This window comes from Uloborus diversus, chromosome 5 (assembly GCF_026930045.1).
Source record: "Uloborus diversus isolate 005 chromosome 5, Udiv.v.3.1, whole genome shotgun sequence".
Classification (NCBI taxonomy): domain Eukaryota; kingdom Metazoa; phylum Arthropoda; class Arachnida; order Araneae; family Uloboridae; genus Uloborus; species Uloborus diversus.
In genome coordinates, this window is record NC_072735.1 from 88,685,405 (window position 1) to 88,704,057 (window position 18,653).

At 32.6% G+C, this 18,653-nt stretch overlaps 1 protein-coding gene across 1 annotated transcript in view; it reads right to left on the minus strand.

Moving 5' to 3' along the window:
• LOC129223000 (uncharacterized) overlaps positions 1 to 15,218 on the minus strand; it is a 31,967-nt gene extending 16,749 nt beyond the window's left edge. Inside the window, exons 1-7 of the mRNA XM_054857564.1 lie at positions 15,136 to 15,218; positions 13,670 to 13,787; positions 10,983 to 11,186; positions 8,910 to 9,132; positions 7,178 to 7,409; positions 2,989 to 3,112; positions 1,733 to 1,915 (exon numbers count right to left, since the gene is read on the minus strand). Of these exons, the coding sequence (XP_054713539.1) occupies positions 1,733 to 1,915; positions 2,989 to 3,112; positions 7,178 to 7,409; positions 8,910 to 9,132; positions 10,983 to 11,186; positions 13,670 to 13,783 (1,080 nt within the window). The 5' untranslated portion in view covers positions 13,784 to 13,787; positions 15,136 to 15,218. The remainder of the gene's footprint in view (positions 1 to 1,732; positions 1,916 to 2,988; positions 3,113 to 7,177; positions 7,410 to 8,909; positions 9,133 to 10,982; positions 11,187 to 13,669; positions 13,788 to 15,135) is intronic.
• Between the last annotated feature and the right edge of the window lie 3,435 nt (positions 15,219 to 18,653).

Consider the following 18,653-nt stretch of genomic DNA (forward strand, 5'->3'; position numbering starts at 1 on the left):
TTTTTAGACGGCATTATTTTAAAAATTTATTTTGAATATTTAAGAATGCTTCTCAACTATTGCCGTACATTTTCAAATGACCTGCAATCCTCTATCTGAAAGGAGGGGTTGGCACCCCCTTATATTCACCCCCGTACCAATAAATTGATACGGCATTGGAAAAAATTGAAATTACATATAAAAAGAAAGTAAAATATGCTAATGCCGTACACAATAAAATCTGAAAATTCTGAAAATTATTTGGAAAGCCAAAACGTTTGGGCCTTTCCAGACCGATTTTTTTTTGTACCGCAATAAGTTAAAAACTACTTTTAATTGATCATCTTCAAAGTTAACTATAATCCGAACAAAATCATTTTATCCAAAAACACCTTTTCCCAATGTGTTACTTCCTGCTACCGGTGTAGTCGAATGTACCACCCAAAATGTACGGCGTGGTGCTTGAACTCTTTTTTATGAACTACACTACGGCTTACAATAAGATTCCCAGTGGGTCAAATGACCCCCCCCCCCCATTTTCCGACCGGGCTCGTGTACTATATTTGTTGTGGTAAGCAATTATACGCATAAAAAGGTGGAATAAAATGACATTAGACATTAGTACAAAAAATAGTCATGACATTTAAGTTCAGAGTAGAAAAATATGTAAACTATCCGTTGTTAACAATTTTAAAAACTAGATAGAAGTAAGTCAAGGGAAGTCAACACTACATTCGCTTTGTTTATTAAATAAAATTACACTCGAGCCCTCTTATAGAATATCGGTTAAAAGAATATCAAGCTTAATGTAATACATTTTCAATGTACTGAACCGTTGATGTTTATTATTTTTATCCCGTTTAATGGAATATCCCACTTGTTAGAATAATTTTTCGTGGAAAAAAAAAGCTATTCCCTTAAGCGGGCTCGACTGTACAACATCCAACCAATATAACTATAAAAACATATTCATGTACAACAACTAGAAAAAGTAGCTCTATGAACGGGCTGCATGATGATGTTGGTACAAGATAAGAGGTTTTACATTTAATGTATAGAAATATGTACAAGGGGCTCCCAAACTTTTTAGATTCGCGTCGCCCTTAGAAAAATTATAATTTTCTCCCGACACCCTAGTCTATCTCTAATAGAGACCCCCCTCCCCCACTTTGTTCTCTGTTTAACGACGCTATATTTCATGACTTTCTCCATTCAAAGACGACCTTTCAGTAACATATGCTCCACTGTAGTTTTAGAAGCATTCTATTTTAGGACGCATTCTACTTAAAGACGATTTTTTGTGGTCCCTTGAAAGTCGTTAAATAGAGAACCAACTGTATAGTGTACATACATAAATATATTGATACCATGCATACTTCGCGGCACCCTTCTTCTCATTCTACGGCACTTAAGGGTGTCGTGGCCCCCAACTGGAAATCCCCAAGTGAAATACTTATGTATTAAAAAAATAACATGCTGTCATTTTTTTAAATTTTTTGCTATCTAATCAATAAACAAAAACAAAAATACACTAAAGAAACTTTACTATTTCAAATCTGTACCATTTATACAATTATCAAAAATAAAAGTTAGTTCGAAATTTAAAGCCACTCTTTTGCCTTCCTACATTTCTGAATACTACAGTAATATATGAAAGTATGAAAATAACCACGATTTCCATTAATATTTACTGCAACATCTAGAACTGCATTCTGATTTACGATGTGCACACTAAAATTAGTCTGAAACTTACAAAATCTTGCGTCATCCTGGAGAACTCCCTCCGGAATTTCCCAGTCATTGCGTAGTTCTTTTCTTCCATGTATGCTTCAGTAGCTTTGTCCAACTGTTCAATGCCGGCCTCCAAATCCAAATTGGCTACAGTGTCCACAAATACCCCAGTAATGCTAGAAAGTCTTTCAATGAATGTGGCTATCTAGGCAAAGAAACAAAACATAAAGAATTAATTTTTATGCATTTTACTTTTAAAGAGGCACAATACTACAAATTCGCAATGGGGTAGACCGGGGCACGTTTACACGGATTTTTTTTAATGAATTTTCTAAATTTTATGCCTTAACTTAAGAAATTTTAGACATTGCGGTTTTATGGAGCAGTTAATGGAGTCAAAATTGGTATCTTCAGTTTTTGCTCAGTTTGGGTTTTTAACCGTTAAAAAAATAGTTTTGAGTCCAAGTCGGTCCAACTTGCCCCGTACACGGGGCACGTTTACGTATATTTATTTTGACACCTAATGTGGTTCTGTTAATGTTTTGAACCAAATGTCTTACCATCGTTAAAATAAAGCATATTTGTTACAGACTGAATAGTGCATAAAGTAAAAGCTGAACGGGCATGAAGATAGCCCTAAATGATTGTAAGCTAGTAAGCTATAAGATACGAGATTGTAACTCAATTAAAAAACTAAATGGTCATTTTCAAAACTAAATACGTAGTCTTAAAATACTAAAAAGTTTTGAGACAGTTCGGAGCGAAAAAAGCGTCTGAGCACGTTTGAAAGTAAGGCACAGTAAAAACGTGCGTAAAGCTGCTCAGACGTCAACGCGTAAACTTGCCCCGTCGCCAAATTTGGATATATTTTTAACTTGCAATATATATATATATATATATATATATATATATATATATATATATAAAAATTTCGGTTCAAACAAATAAAATTCTCAAAAAATGATAAAATTCTGCTAATTTGTATATATTTGTTTCTTTCTTAACTAAGTTTTATTTATTCACAATAAGCTTGAAAAAATTCAACTCGAAATTGTTTCGACTTGGTAGAAAACAGATTATTCTTTCTACATGCTAGACCGCAGCTCTACTGATGCTCAAGAACTTGTGAGGATATTTGCTAGGGAGCAGCATCAAAATATGGTATGATTGTTGGTTCTCCAGTTATGGTTCGTTTTGAAAAAAGGGCACTGCGTAAACGTGCTCCGGTCTACTCAACTGTAAATATAAGCTTACATGGTAATGGTAATATAAGCTTACTTTTTTCTCTTGTTCCTTTGACAACGTTTCTGGAAGCGTCTCTATCCAAGCTTTGAGACGAGATTTTGTGGAAAGTAAATCATCAAAATATTCCTCGAAAAAATTTAGCTCAATATCAAACATTCTGAAAAGTTAAAATAAATTCCAAGATAGAATATACTAGACTCTAAATAATTTAATAAATGTCATACAATATATTACTGCATTTGAATCATTTAAGTTACAGCATTTGAGTGCCGGAAAAAGATAAGCAAGTCTATCTTTTATGTCTCCTTTTATTTATAAACTTTTGAATGCTTGTGCTTATGGAACTTGTACTGTAATTCGGTTTTGTAGTTTGCGGTTCCAAAGAATAGTATTGCTAATATATACAGCCACCTCAGAGCAACAGTAAGACATCAAAGCAGAGATATAATACTACTGTTTCTTTGAGGCGAATATAGTATATTGACGCTCTTGGGGGAATTTTACGAACTATTTTCTAAATTGTCTTGATATTACAATTTACGCACGCATAAATTTAGAAAATAGATTTGATAACAATTTTATTAATAATTTTATTGCTAATAACTGTTCAAATTTTTCGAAAATTTTGACTCAATCACTGAATAAATAATTATTGAAAGATAAAAGTTTTAAAATACTATGTTTTTAAATTGAACTAAAAAGTATAAAATAATTTCTCTAACCTTCTTGTAGATTTAAAGCCGCATACAGTTTCAGAATTTCTTACAGGTTGTCTGGAACAATTGTAATTGTGAGTTTTTAATAGCTATCAAAATACTTTTGAGATTTATAAGGAAAAAATATGGGGCGCAAGCAACAAACAATTCATGTATGCATAATTAACCTAATAAATTTTATCTCTCTGCAAATAGTATAAACTGAGGTGTAAGTTTTTTTCTCAATAGTTTTTCTTTACACTTATAGTTACGTAGTACATTCGCCCCATGTTTTACCTTGTTTTCCTTCCAAATTTCTCCGACCACTAAACAAATATTTATGCACAGGTAGCATGGACTTGCGTTAGCATCTGACTTTTAAGCATTTCTGGGTGCTGACTCAAATTTTACGACAAATATCATGTTGGTTTATCTAGCAGACTCTTTCTAGCCTTTTTTTCCCAGTAAAAATCAGAGAAAGCAGAAAAAAATCAGGAGAAAAGGCTTAATGAATCTTAAAAAATATCGTAAAATAAATAAATAAAATAACTAAATAAGTATCGAAAAATTAAAAATTGAAAAGGTAGGCGAATTGGCTTCAAACAAACTTTGTAAGAAAAAATATTTGAAGAAGATCATGCACATAGAAAATATCTCTGATTTGAACAATTTTCCGTTCAATTTTGGACAGTTGAGGTCCCTTAACATTAGCTGCTATGGCTAAACAAAAAGTCTGTATAGATCCCGAACTTAAAGGCGGATTTATTTCGAACAAATTTTGTTGGAAATAGCTCTTGATGACCAACTCCCGACTCCAACTCGTAGAATTTTAGGCCAATCGACTCCGAATCCGATTCTTGTACCCGAAAATCTGTCAGACTCCAACTCTGATTCCGCAGTTTTGGCAAGAAGAAAAAAAAATAGACACGGCAGGGGAAAGTACTGACTCCGACTCTTGTAATTTTAAAGTCTTCGACTCCGACTCTAACTCCTTTACCCCAAAATAAATCTCACTCCGACTCCGCAAACATTAGCAGAGTTACGGACTTGGAAAATGACCGATTCCGTCTCAGAGGCTTTGAATTAAAAACCTTTAACTCCCGACTCGGACTCTTTTGCTCCAAAATGAGATTAACTCCGACTTCGATTCTGCAGCCATAGTTTTTACTGTGAAATAAATATTATTAAAATGATTTGTTTTTATTTTCAGTCTATGTATTCAGTTTTTTGCGGAGAAATTCGGAGTCCTTTATGTTTCTACACAACGGTATGCGTAAATGATTTTTTTCTTTGATAATGAAAATTATTTCTTTAAGTTGACATTTTTTGTTTTTATTTATTTTTAAAAGTACTTTTGAGGCAGTGAGAAGCAAAAGGGATGTGTGTAAGCGGAAATTTTCAAGTTTTGAGTAAAACGCGTTTAAAGGTAAGGTCCTAGGTAGGATTTCATTAAAAAGTTTTTCTAAATCATGCTGTATTACAGCATCTAACAGGGCTACTAGTACTAACTCTTGTCCTATTGCAAAAAAGAGGTTCATCTGCTATTTGTACTGGTTATCTCCAAATTTTTAATTTTGTCACTTACATCCCTTTGCTTCTCACTGCCTCATATTTAATTCATTTTTAAATTATTTTTTGACAACAGAGGAAAAACAAATATTTTTTAGGATATAATGTATTTATTTTAATGAGCTTATTAATTTAGATTCTTTTTTCCCCTTTTTGAAAGCGATTAAAGAATTGTTTTTCATTAAAAAAAAATGTATTAGCTGCTTTTCTTGAAAGGGGATGCTACTTTATTTCTTCTTTTATTTATTTTTTACGCATCTATTTCTTCAGACGAGGAAGGCATATTTTCTTTCTAGAAATCAGGTTAAAATGTTAAACAGTTACGTTTGACATAATTTGCAATTTTAGCTAATTTTGAGAATATTTATCAGATGCTAGAAAATCTATATTGTTATACGGGAAAGTAGGTTCGTTTAGTTCTGGACGGAACTTCTTGTTGAGTTTTAATCTGTTTCACAGACTGCTGAATAAGAATGCTGCTACCAGAATATTAGTTAAGCTAAATTTTTCCCACCCGTAATTTTGTCGCAGCCGGAGTCGTTTACACTGCATCTAGACTGTGCTGGCCGTGAAAAAACATTTACAGAGTTCCTTTCTCAATTGAGAATTTACGAAGTTGGCTTGTCGACTTCATTCGCTAAGATTAGACTGTTTTCGTAATTGTTTCTTTCTAAGGAGATAACGATTAGTGACGTAGCAATAGTTTGGGTAAAGTCATTGAGAGGTTATTTTGAGCCACAATTTCTCTATTTTAAGCTGCCTCCCTCACATTTCACTAATCTGGTTCTATTTTTCCGCCTAAAACGGAAGAAACACTTCTAAACTATTAAAATCGTAATCAAAAAATTGAGAAGTATTACTTTTGTTAAAGCCATTTGATATGAATAATTAGCCTGGTTATTGTCTATCCAGGGATAATTTTTGAGTCATGTCAGAAATAAGATGCAATAAATAAATAAATAAGTAAAATTAAATTAAAAACAAATAAATAAATATAAAATGAAGTAAAATAAATTAAAATGCATTAAGTAAATAAGACTAAAATAAAGTAAAGTAAATAAATAAAACAATAAATTAATAAACATGAATAAAGTAATAAAGTGCTACTTTAATGCAGCAAAAATATAATATCTAAATTTTTAAAAACGTTTGTACCTCACGTCAATAACTATTCCCATCACTCGTGATACTGTACAGAATGTTTGAGTGTTGGATGATGATTTTCAACAAAAATAGCTTCCAAACAGTCATTCCAAAATTGCTAAATGATGCAATTAGTTGCAAACAACATTGTGAACTTTTTTTTATATATATAACGTAAGGACTAGAAAACTTATTTCATAACCTTGCCAGGTGGTTGAAGCCTTGAAACTTTTAATGCTCTTTTTCTGATGTGAAATATAGTTTTAAAAAAAAACTGAACGGACAAAAAAGTTCACCGACATGGCTCAAAAACCCTTGATGACTGTATCTGATAAAGCACTGCTAATAAATGTTTCAATGTAAGATATTGCTTTTAGATTTACAGTAAATTTTTTTCATTCGGTTCCACCTCCAAAATCCTCATGGATTAATTCTTAGGGTACCCTTTGATAATTAATGAAATGCAATGTCTCAACAGTTCGGCATCATCAACTTATGGTCAGGGACGGATACAAGGAAGGGGCGGTGGGGGCGATAGTTCCTCCCTTGAAGGACTCTCCACCGGTAATATTTCGAAAATGAAGTTCAAAAACTTAAATTTAGACTAGTTTCATAGATGTTGGGGGATGGGAGGTTTTGGTTTGGGACCCTATCCCGGAACTGTTTAAAAATTCTAATCCAAAACCTTTGTGATCAATATTTTAAAAGCAGCATACATAGTAAAATGTAAGTAATGAAAATCAATCGCCTCACCCTTGAAACATCTCTGGATCCGCCCTTGCTCATGGTAAATGATATGTTTCATAAATACTTACGAGTTTCTGAGGTATTCAAAGTCTTCATCCAAGGTAGAGAGTTCTTCGAGTTCAACTTCGACTGGAGCTCCTAATCCCCCGTTCACTTCTTTTACATGACTCTCGAAGTTTTTCACCAAGTCTCGAAATCCTTGAATGGTATGAGGCACCCCCTCTAGGGGTACAGTTGCAAAGTACTGTATCTCCATGCGGGCGGTTCCGTTCAATTCCCTCTCCAGCATTTCCAACTTGCCTGTGAAAGAAAAAAATCTGTTAAACAATGGATGATGAGTTTGAAAATTCACTTCATCTTCTTTTTTGATCAAATATTTTCTAAATGTCTAAAAGTGTGTCTAAAGACCTTTTCCTTACACTTGCAAAAGAAATTTGCTTGTGTTTGCGATGGAATTTCCCACCTTCAATTTTCTGTAAGTTACATTAATGCTGTAGTTCTAACTGATACCAAGAGTAAAACTTTGTACAATTTACGTTATTTGTTGAATAATCATGATAAATAAAATTACTTCGTACTTTTTGGACGTTATTTAATCCAAATAAGGCTTAGTAGAAAACACGCTAATCTGGACAACGTTTTGCTATAATCAATTATAAATCTATAAAAATGGTGTATGTGTATTTGTATGTTGTTTATACAAACCTACAAAGAAGTCAGATTATGCCAAATTTAGCAAAGAGGTCCTTAGATGCTCAAGAGTTCAGATTGGAGGTCTTTGCACCCTCAATGGAAGGCTAACCCTCCATTACACCCCTCTGCCCTACAAAAGCCCCCCCCCCGATACAAATTGATAGGAAATTTTACCCTATTTTTTTCTTCTACTTAAATCTGATGTGAAAATGCGTCATTTGATACAATTTTTTATTTTCGAGATAGACCGTGTAACGTAGCTAGTCAATGTGTAGACATGCACTTTTATAATTATTTTGATAGAGAATTTTATCGATGTATCAATGTAGGAGCCGTTTTTAGGTTTCAGAATTATCTTTAGACGTCCAAAAATGGTTTGAAGTATCAAAAAAAAAAAAAAAAAATTCTTTTTGCGAGCATACAGAATAATATTTTCTTTCGTTAACCTATTTCTTGATATGTTCATATATTTATTCATAAAATTGGGAGTAGGTTTCGTGTTTGAAAACGAATAAAATCGCAAACCATATATTAGTCAGGTGAAATAAATAATAAAAATCAGTTACTTCGAAAATGTAACATTCTGAAATTAAGTTCTAGCTGTCAAGAGGGAAAATTATTTCTTATTTCCAAAGAATCTCTCATAAAATTGCATTTTGTTACGAGTGACATTACTTTTACCCGAGAAGAAATTTCTGTACCCGAAAAATGTCATATTTAACTTATTATCCACACAAACATGAGTTTTTGTCTAAGATTTCAATGTAAGAGATGTAAAATGAAATCTTTTCAGTTCTTTAAGGATTTTAACCTTAGAATTCTGATTGATTAGAAATTTTGCAGTTTGATTTTACAGTACTAACGGCATATTTCGATTGATTTATTTACAGTGACGTATAATATTTATTTCGTGTGATTTAGCCTGATGTTTATGTGCCTTACTGGAGAAAGCTTACTTTACACATCATCTATGACTAAGTTTGTCTAAACCGGAACAAAAAACTTCAGCAGCTCAACGGAGGAACGTTCGTCTTATTAGTTAAAAGAGGTTACCTTTTGTAAAAAAAACCTTATCCCGACAAAGTCATAAAACAATGTTTCGCTTACCTTCGCTGACCAAGTCAAGCGCACTTCCACTGGTGGCCAAGGAGGCTTTCACTGTACCCCGAATATCCATCAAATTTTCAGACCGGGTGGCACGGAATCTGACGCAAGCTATCAGATCTCCTCCATAAATGACAGTCTGAACATAGTGAGTGCCCAGGTACGCTTTATCTATAGAAGTCCAGGCTGGATTCGGCCTGGCCGAATGGGGAAGGCTCTTGGATACCTTAGAAGGAAAGATAAAATGAAAAATAAAAGGGGAAAAAAAACTTGAAATATTGAAAATTGCTGTGTAAAGGGAAAGGCGGGAGAGGTCGGTTTGTTTCATATCTGATTTTGAGTGAATTCCTTTAAAATTTCTTTCTGAATGAGTCCCCATGGCTACGCATCTTGTCCTATGACTTAATAAAAACTGAATACATGATAATGTTTGAAATACCATCCCTACCCCGAGAAAGTAAAGGGTTAGTTTCTTTCGAAGAACAATAGCTGAAGTTTTTCTGATGGGGACAGTCGACCGTAATTAGAATTTGAACTTCCATTTGATGCAAAAATATGAATGTAAAGGTGAAACTGGAGTAAATAGCAGTTCTTCATGCTACAATTAGTAGGATAAAGATAAGAAAATCTCTGTTTATATAGTAAAATCCCTCAGAGGCTTTCTTGGTATAATGGTCAACATTTACACTACGACGAAGCTAATGACGAAGTAACTAAATAAGCGTTCAAAAAATAAAAAATAATAAGAAAAGTGAGAAATTTCAATCATATTCAATTAGATATTATTTGGTTTATTTAAAACAAACTATGAGACGGGCCATGCAGACCCTCTGCGTCTTTCCAGAAACATATGTGATCAACAAAATGATGGTTTTTCAGAAACAGTTCATACAGCGTTAGGATTTGCTTTAAAAGTAGAACAAAACTAGCTTCTCTTTGAAAGCTCTCAATATGTAATATATGAATTTAACCTTTAAGAACCACAAGCTGTGGGGTAGAATGTGGATATTTTTCAAGCATAAACTTATTAAATGTTGATATCAATAATATATGCTAAATTGTGGAAATTGATTTCGTAGATTTTGTAACAATTGGTGGGGCATATCTATCTTCAGGAAGTAAAACTGTAATACATTTGAGATGTAAATACATACATTTTAAAATTTGATTATTTTACTGTTCAACTCAGAAATATTTGTGTAATTATTCACATTACATATATTTAATCTTCAATTAAAAAATCAATTTGAATGAAAGTAAAAGCATGGCACTTTGATAGTACGTGTATTCCATTTACGAGGTTTTCAAAAGAAACTCTAGTACTTTCTTTAAACAATGAAAAATTAATTAATTTATTTTGCCAATATTTTGACCTTTTAACAACATTAAAAACTTATGTTTTTTATTAATAATTTATATTCGATAATTTATAAAATCAATTTTGAACTTGAGGAACTTATATAAATATGACCCGCTGATCTTAAGGAGTTAAGAGATAAACATTTGAGTGCTGCAATCAAGTCTGTAGCACCAGTAAGAGACTAAGTATTTGCAAGAAAGAAAATTTCTTAATCTATTTACCCCCATCTGCGTTTTTTTTGAACATAATAACATTATTTTAACTACCCCAACTGTTTGCTTCAAATTAACTCAATCCTTATTTTGCTGCCATTGAGCATGAATGCGTAAATTAACTTAATTTATTTTTCTAATATTTGTTCTCTTAACAACATTGAAAAAATCACTGTTTTCATTAATAATTTCTGTTCGATAATTTATAAAATCAATTTTGAACTTAAGAAACTGATATAAATATGACCCGTTGACCTTAAAGAGTTAAAAGATAAAAATTTGAGGACTGCAGGCAAATCCGTAACGCTAATGAGAGATTTAAGTATTTGCAAGAAAGAAAATGTCTTAATTCTATTTACCCCCGTCTCGTGTTTTGAACATAATAACGTTGTTTTAACCACCCCAACTGATTGCTTTAAATTAATTCTTATTTTACAGCCATCGAGCATAACTACCGTAGATAAACATCAACTTCAATTAAAGGTACACGGCGGATGAACTCACCGTTCGAAAACTGACTTTGGTGAGGATGTCAACTGAGTTCTCTGCTTCTAGGCTCTCCATGACGTAGGAGCCCATCCCTCTGAAGGCGAACGTCCCAGCCTTGATGTTGAGAGACAAGTCACCATTGATCTCCAGCACGTCCTTCACGTCCGATGACGTTTCCAAAGTCTTGAACTGGGAGTGGAAAAAAGGTTCTTCGCTCACCTGGCAGATAGATGTGCCGCGTTAGTAAAAATGTTATTTTGCACTTTCTGTGAATTTTTGCACTTCTGTTGCAAGTGCGGTTAAAATATTAAGCGCTATTTACTTGACCTAATAGTGAGTAAATCCTGAAATCCCCCCTAATAGTAGGGGAATGTGGGGTAAAGTGAAAAAGCGGGGTAAAGTGAAGTGGTAAAATATTTTATCCTGGCGCCGCGAAATCTATCTGCCAATATTTTAACTATGTTATTAAGCATCTTGTTGCTTCCAGTCATTATAGAAAAAAACAGACAAATCTTTGAAGATGAAACTACATATAGCAGAATGGTGTCTGTTTCATTTCACCGTGATAGACTGAACGTAATAGACAGATTACGTTAAATCTAATCTCAACACGGATAGTATTCTAAAGCAGTTCATTGCATACAAAAAGCTATGCAACTCCAAGTTTTCTTACAACTTTCCCATCTCAAATTGTCGATCTTTGCCTTTTATTTTTATGACACCTAAATTCCATAAATCACCAACTAAATTCCGTTTCATTTGCTCAACAACTGGAAGTTTCGGTAGAAATATCAACATTAAGTTGCAACTTATTTTAAAACAAATTTATGTTTTAAAAAAAAAACAAATATATGCATACTAGCTACGTTTGGAATATTGACAACAGCTTTGAAATTATTAGAAAAATACAATGTACATCCAAATCTGTTCATACTTTCGACTTCAAAAATTTGTTTTGTAAAATTCCTATCGATGGTTTATATAAAACTCTGTTAAAACTTTTTGATATATAGTTTTTAATAATATAATGCAACAGAAGCAGTGATTAGAAAATTCATAAATCACTTACGGTATTTAAGGGAAGAACTAGTAGCTTTGTCCATATTTTATGAATTAATTAACTTTGAAGATAGGAAAAGACTGCTCCAGAAAATGCTTGCTGATAAGAAAGACGCGTTTGAGGACTGTATAATGAATGTCAGATAACAGTAGCTGATTTTGAATACTTTTTTAGTAAAGATCTTCTCCTTTATAGAATCAATTACTAGTCAATAAAACTGTTTGATAATTTACAAACACCAAAAGATGTTTCCCTGATGATTTGATCCTGATTCATGGCAAAATGAAATGTGAGCTATTTAAAGGGAAGATATATCGTTAAAATGCCAAAAGTTGTGAATGATACAACTGAAAGAGTAATATAATAATCGTAGAATTTCACAATAAATTTACCAAATATGAGTGACAAAAGCATTTTTTTTTATAGATAGTCCAAGACTATCGGAAAAAAGCACACGATTGAGATACACTTAGAAAAGCGTACGATTAAGGTAAAGTTTCTAAAGCACTAATTCATTCTTATTCAATGCAAAATCTTTAGACGATATCAAGTAATTAAAAAGATTAACTTTAGTGCTACCTCACTGCAAAAATATTTTTCAAACCTAGGAGAAATGATGTACAGGTTGAGAAGTAAAAACTCGAAGAATTGTGGGAAAATTATCAAAAGTGTTAAAGTTCAACGTCCTAGGGGCATGTGTTATTATTGATCGATCGAGTTCAAATTTAGCACTGATTACTTTTTATTATAGTGTCACAAAACTAGGGGGGCGTCACTTGTTGAATTCCAAAAAAAGAAAAAAAATTCCCATATAAATAAGGACCACCCTAATATATCTATCTATCTATACCGTATTACCCCACATTATCCGGCATGCCGCAAAATTCGGGGGTCACTAGATTTTCAATAACACTTGCCTGGTCCTTTTCGGCATGTCGGAAAAATGGAGAGTAGGACAAAAAAAAAAAAATGTTCAGATTTAAAATGAATATAAGTTCTATACATATCTTATTAGCATTAATAAATAGTTTAATTTTGTAAAAATATTTACTAGCAATGTCATTTGCTATTTTAACAGGAAAAATATTGTTTAATAACGAATAATTTCATAAAAATTAAATTAAAACTAAGTAAGCAAACATTTAAGCAGTAAGTAACCGCCCAACAATATCAGTACTAAAGAATTTACCGCAGCTATTCAATAAATAAAAACTAAACTTGCCTCTCTAAAAGGAACCTGAAATATATTTTTTTAAAAACTTATGAACAAATTGCAGTAACGATGATTGCTTCTGAATTGATTTTTCTATTGGCATATAGTTAAATCTATTATAATAATGAACTACCATAAATAACAAGCACACATTATATGCAATACACTTTTTTTTTTTGGAAAGAAGGTTACTTTCGGGATTTATTTATTTTTTTCCTTACAGTGGTTTGCTTTCTGACTGGAACTGAATGGGGAAATTTACTTTTGTTTTGTTGCAAAATAAACCTCAAATTACAGAAAATACGAATTTCCCGGCATGCTGGTCAACCTCGCTTTTTTCCGGCATGTCGGATAATGCGGGGTAATACTATATATTTTCAAAAGAATGAAACATTATTTTAAAATTTTTTATTAAGGGTGGGTACTTACCCTTGGCTTGCCTACTTGCGTCTGAGGAAAGATGTCCATTCCAACAAAGTTGGTCCTCACATCAAAGGTGCGTCCCAACATCATTGGCAGCATATACATCATGCGTAGGATCATTGTCCTGGGGACAATAATGTTTGATACATATTTAAATATTCTAGTAGTACGTATAATGTGAGTGAAATTATGAATGCATTTATGTACGTGAAAACTAATTGCGCTTTTAATGAAGTACTCTGAATCAATACGAGTTGAAAGTATCGTCTGTGATGCAGTATAGTGGCAAGTACACTAAAAAGGTGGTCTCGGATTTCAGTGAGAGTTTGTACTATGAAAAATGGAAACTAAAATTTTTTACTCCATTTTGAGAGCAGCACGCTTTTCTCTGAACCACGAGATTCTGCTGCTTTGAGATAGGATAAAAAAAAACAGGTGAATAATCATCTGACTTAATTTGCAAAACTAATTTTACAAATTTTTTCACAGCATTGTTTTTTTTTTAAATTTTTTCCTGAGGAACTTGCTGACAAATATAACTGCAATTTTGATCGTAATTTGTCCTTTTGATCTCTAGCAATCTAAATTTTTCAGTAATAATTAGTAAAATTCTTGCAAACTTTATTAAATTCGTCTACGTTGGACCCTGTGATCAAAAATTATTCATTTTATCGAAAAAGGTTAATAGTTTTCATAAATTGTAAGGATAAGTGTATTGTCAATATCTGGTTTGCCAAGTTCAACCAGCTCCCATCCTTTTAATGACAACTGTAAAATATGTTTTTAACTGTTCAAGATTTTAAAATATTTTACTTTTTGCATCAACAATTAATTCGCATCATTTCTTTACTTCAGAAAACTAGTTAAGCAGGTAGCGAAGTTGTTTATGGTAATGATTTTTTCATCCCCGAATTTGAAAAAAAAAGAAGTAACCAATTAAGTATCAAAGACTCAAATTTTTCCCGAATGAGACATTCTTTAGAAACATGCATTTTCTTGTACCAGGCACATGGTAACCATAGAAAAGCGTTTTCTATTTTGTTCTTTTTTTTTATAATTATGCGTTAGTCAACTTCTAAAGTAAAACATGACTAGCATGGAGGCTTAGTGTAGTACTAAAATGTCATTTCCATTCACTGTCCATAGTCTGAATTTCGATTAAGGTCAGACTTTAACAATCTGTCAAGACAAAAAAAAAAAAAAAAAAAAAAAAAAAAAACTTAAATGTATCTTCAACACACCCTCAATGAATCTAAAATAAAAGAAGGTGTTTTGTGGACTTTTTCAGTTTAAAAAATACTTATCTTGTCCTACTAAAAATTCCCCCTAGTGAGAAGTTGAAAAAAAAAAAAAAAAATGAAAAGTCTGTGTGCCAAAATAATATTCTTCAAGAGAATTGCCCATATAGACCACGGAAATAAGTTTAAAATTCTTAGTTACTTTATATAATAAGGTAATTTAGAAAAACTTACCTTACGCTTATTTTCAGTTACGGCTTTAGTGCTTAAGATGGGACATAAATGCAGTCTGTTAGAGGACGTTTAAAACCCAATCCTCTCTTCTCCCGTCTGACATTTCTTTTCTCAAATCAGTGTTAAGTCTTGACTTAACAGTGATTTGAATGTGATGGGAAGAAGCGGCTGTATTGAATGTTTTATCTAGACACAACTGTTCCTTATCAGTGAAAAATTACCTCTACCTTTCATTAAGAATAAAAAAAAAAGAAAATAGAAAAAACTAAAACATATAATCTCTATTATAATCTCTTTCAAAAAAAAAAGAAAAATTAATTTGAATTTTGACCTCTTGAATTCAAATTATGTTTTTAGCAATCACGAGTGTGTGTGTGTATGTAGGCGTGTGTATTTATGTGTGCGTGGGGGGGAGGGGTATGTGTGTTTGTGTGTAGGGGGTATGTGTATGTGTGTAGGCATGTGTGTTTGTGTCTGTGTGCAGGTATGAGTGTGTGGGTAGTTGTGTGTATGAGTGTTTGTGTGTGGGGGGGGGGGGGAATGTGTACGTGTGTGTAGGCATATGTGTTTGTGTATGTGTGTGTAGGTGTGCGCAGGTGTGTAGGTGTAGGGATGTATGTGTGTGTTGTGTGTATATGTTTGTGTGTGTGTGTGTGTACGTGCGTGTATGTATCCGTGTGTGTGTAGGATATTGACGCAACCTGGAGATTGTTTTCGCTATAGGAGCAGCATCGTGAGGAGCCGGTCGACGGTGATGCTGCAGAGGGTGCTGGTGGGAAAATAAAATCATAGGACATCAAAACAGTCAAATGAAAGCAATAAGCAACCGTGATTGCTCAATAAAAAATAAATAAATAAGTAAATAAAATAAAAAACGAGAATCAAACAATAAATAAATAAATAAATAATAAATAAATAAAAAATTAAGGGAAGAAAAAGAAGTAATGCCTTTTTAATAGCAAAATTTTTGAATTCAAAACCTTACACAAATTTTCAATTTAAAAAATAAATAATGATCACTAAAAAGTAAAGATGGAAGATATGAGAACTTTCACAGGAGAACTCTTATTGGAGAACGAAAGTATTCATTTTCTTACCAATAGATAAACGTTATTCAAGGGTGCCCCACTGGGGGCTGGGTTGAAGGGGTGGAGGAGGTTGGCCATGGTATAATTGTGTCATTAAAATTTTTAAGAGAGAGGGGTGATTTAAATGGACTTTTGATCTTCTTTTCGGGTAGATCTCTAATTCTTGGGGATGACCCGTAATTTTTAAGGATGGTGCATCATCTTCCTTGGGGGAAGGGGGGGGGGGGTTACCCGTGTGTTATTTTTGATGCTAGGAAATAATATTAACAAACATTGTCAAAGTATGGAAAATACTTGTTTTTTTTTTTTTTTGTTTTTTTGTTTTACTTACCTTTAATTTCATTGATAAGATTTTTCTCTGAACTCTGTCTCGCATATTGGTCAGTTGAGTAATTGCTTTCTAGTAAAGTGTGGAGAAAATAGTTAAAACTCAATACTTAAGAAAGGAACATGCAAAAGCTACTTCAAAAGAACTTTTTTTTCATGGCATTTGGCAAACGAAAAAAAAAAAAAAAAAAGAACGAAAGAAAGAAAAAAAAAACTTTAAAAATTATGAAAATGTGAAATTGTTTTAAAATGGTTTTGCAGTCTGTTGCATTTTTCATGCATTTCGTTCCATTAAATTAAGAGGAAGATAGTATATTTCCATCGTTAGATCATTATAGAAATTGTTCTGAAAAGGATAAGTTTTCAACATTTTGTAAAACAATGATTACTGATTCTTTAATGAGTAGTAATCAATACGAAACTCATGTGATTCAGTCAGCAACTGCTCCTGATCGGGAGCGCAACGAAGATGTTTTCGGAGGTCAACACAGAACCCTCGGTTTTAAACAATCTGCTTTTTTTCCGTAATGCAAATACTGTTAGGATATGATCGAAAGTACTCATACAGTTGGTAAATTCTGGCTGTGCTGGTGCACTGATTACATATGAAGTACATTAATAGTTTCGAATGATAACGAGGAAAATGGCTGAATCTGACTGAGTTTGTAGACTTAACATTCACAGAAAGAAATTTCAAATTGACAGAACCTTGATTTTCCAGAGACGCTAATCGTAGCTTATGTGCTTATGCTATTAATTGCATTCGAATTTACTGTTATATTCAGATACAGTCAGTTAGAAAATAAAATATGGCAATTTACGGCGCTTAAATTACTTCGTTTTTCATACGAAAATAAAAGCTTGACGATCTTCAGAGTACTTTTTGCCGCTATTGGGGGCTTGATTTGTATGGAGCTGGTAGGATTAGAGCTCCTGCACTTCTTTGCGAGCAAATGTTAACATTTCAGACAGTTTACCTGCAAAAATAAGATCTGACTACTATAAGGTTTCATAATTTCGTTTGCTAGAAATCAACCCCTGCCGCGAATAGTTTACAGTTAGATGGAGGCACCAAAATTGGTTGTTGTTTTCGTTCGAGCTGTTTCGGTCTTTTATCCCTTCTCAAGCATGGTTTCCAGCAACTTAACGTGCGCTATCGAGTCTTTTTTTGTTAAGCGTTCTAGCTTCTGAATATAACAATCGAGTCAATTCTCTATTGAATTACCAAATTTTTAGGTTATCATTTTTGTCAGCTTAAGTTTCTCATTTCTTTCTTCCTTTCGCCTGCATTATGACGATGTTTTTATTTTGCTTTTTTTTTTCAAAATATCCTTCTTTTTTTTTTGTCTTATTTCGTTCTACTTCATTTGTTTTTTTTATTTTTAAGTATCTCTTTAAAATCAATAAAATTTTTTCGTTTTACTATGCAAGCGATAAACTCGTTTTGGAAAGTAAATTTTTGTCCTTAAGTTCCGTATTTGCATTTTCTTTGCTGTGTTAAGTTATACGCGAATGGTTGTGGTTCCTTGTTGCCGAAATGATAAATGATAGCTGAAATTTAATGACAAACAGCAATTGGTTCCTTCTCATTACACTAGATGGCAGCGCCGAAAACTTAGTCTCAAAACTAACCGTCTTTTACAGTTTCTGTGCTGCCCTCTATCGGTTTTAAGAGGTACACAAACCCTTAACTGTTAAAATAAAGAGAATTCCTTTCAAATTCGTAAAAAGTTCGCTTTTTTAAACCCACTTTCGTGGCAAAAATGAAATATAAATAAAACTGAACGAAAGGTTAAAATCTAGATTTGTTTTTTCGAGTTAAATTTATTGCAAATATTTTTGGCAAAACAGGTAGAAATAACGATATTTTTTTTATTGAATACACATTTAAAGACATATTCGGAAAACTTAAATTACAATACATAAATTCCAATACTTTTATCCAAACGCCTATAAGAAATGTAACCGATAAAACCCCTAAAATTGCTTTGGGGAAATTTTGAATGAAAACTTTATAAGTTGATTATTTTGTACTAGGTGGCAATTATTGCAATTTAGTTGCATTTTTTGTATTACTTTAGTTTATCCTTTCACACTTTGGAA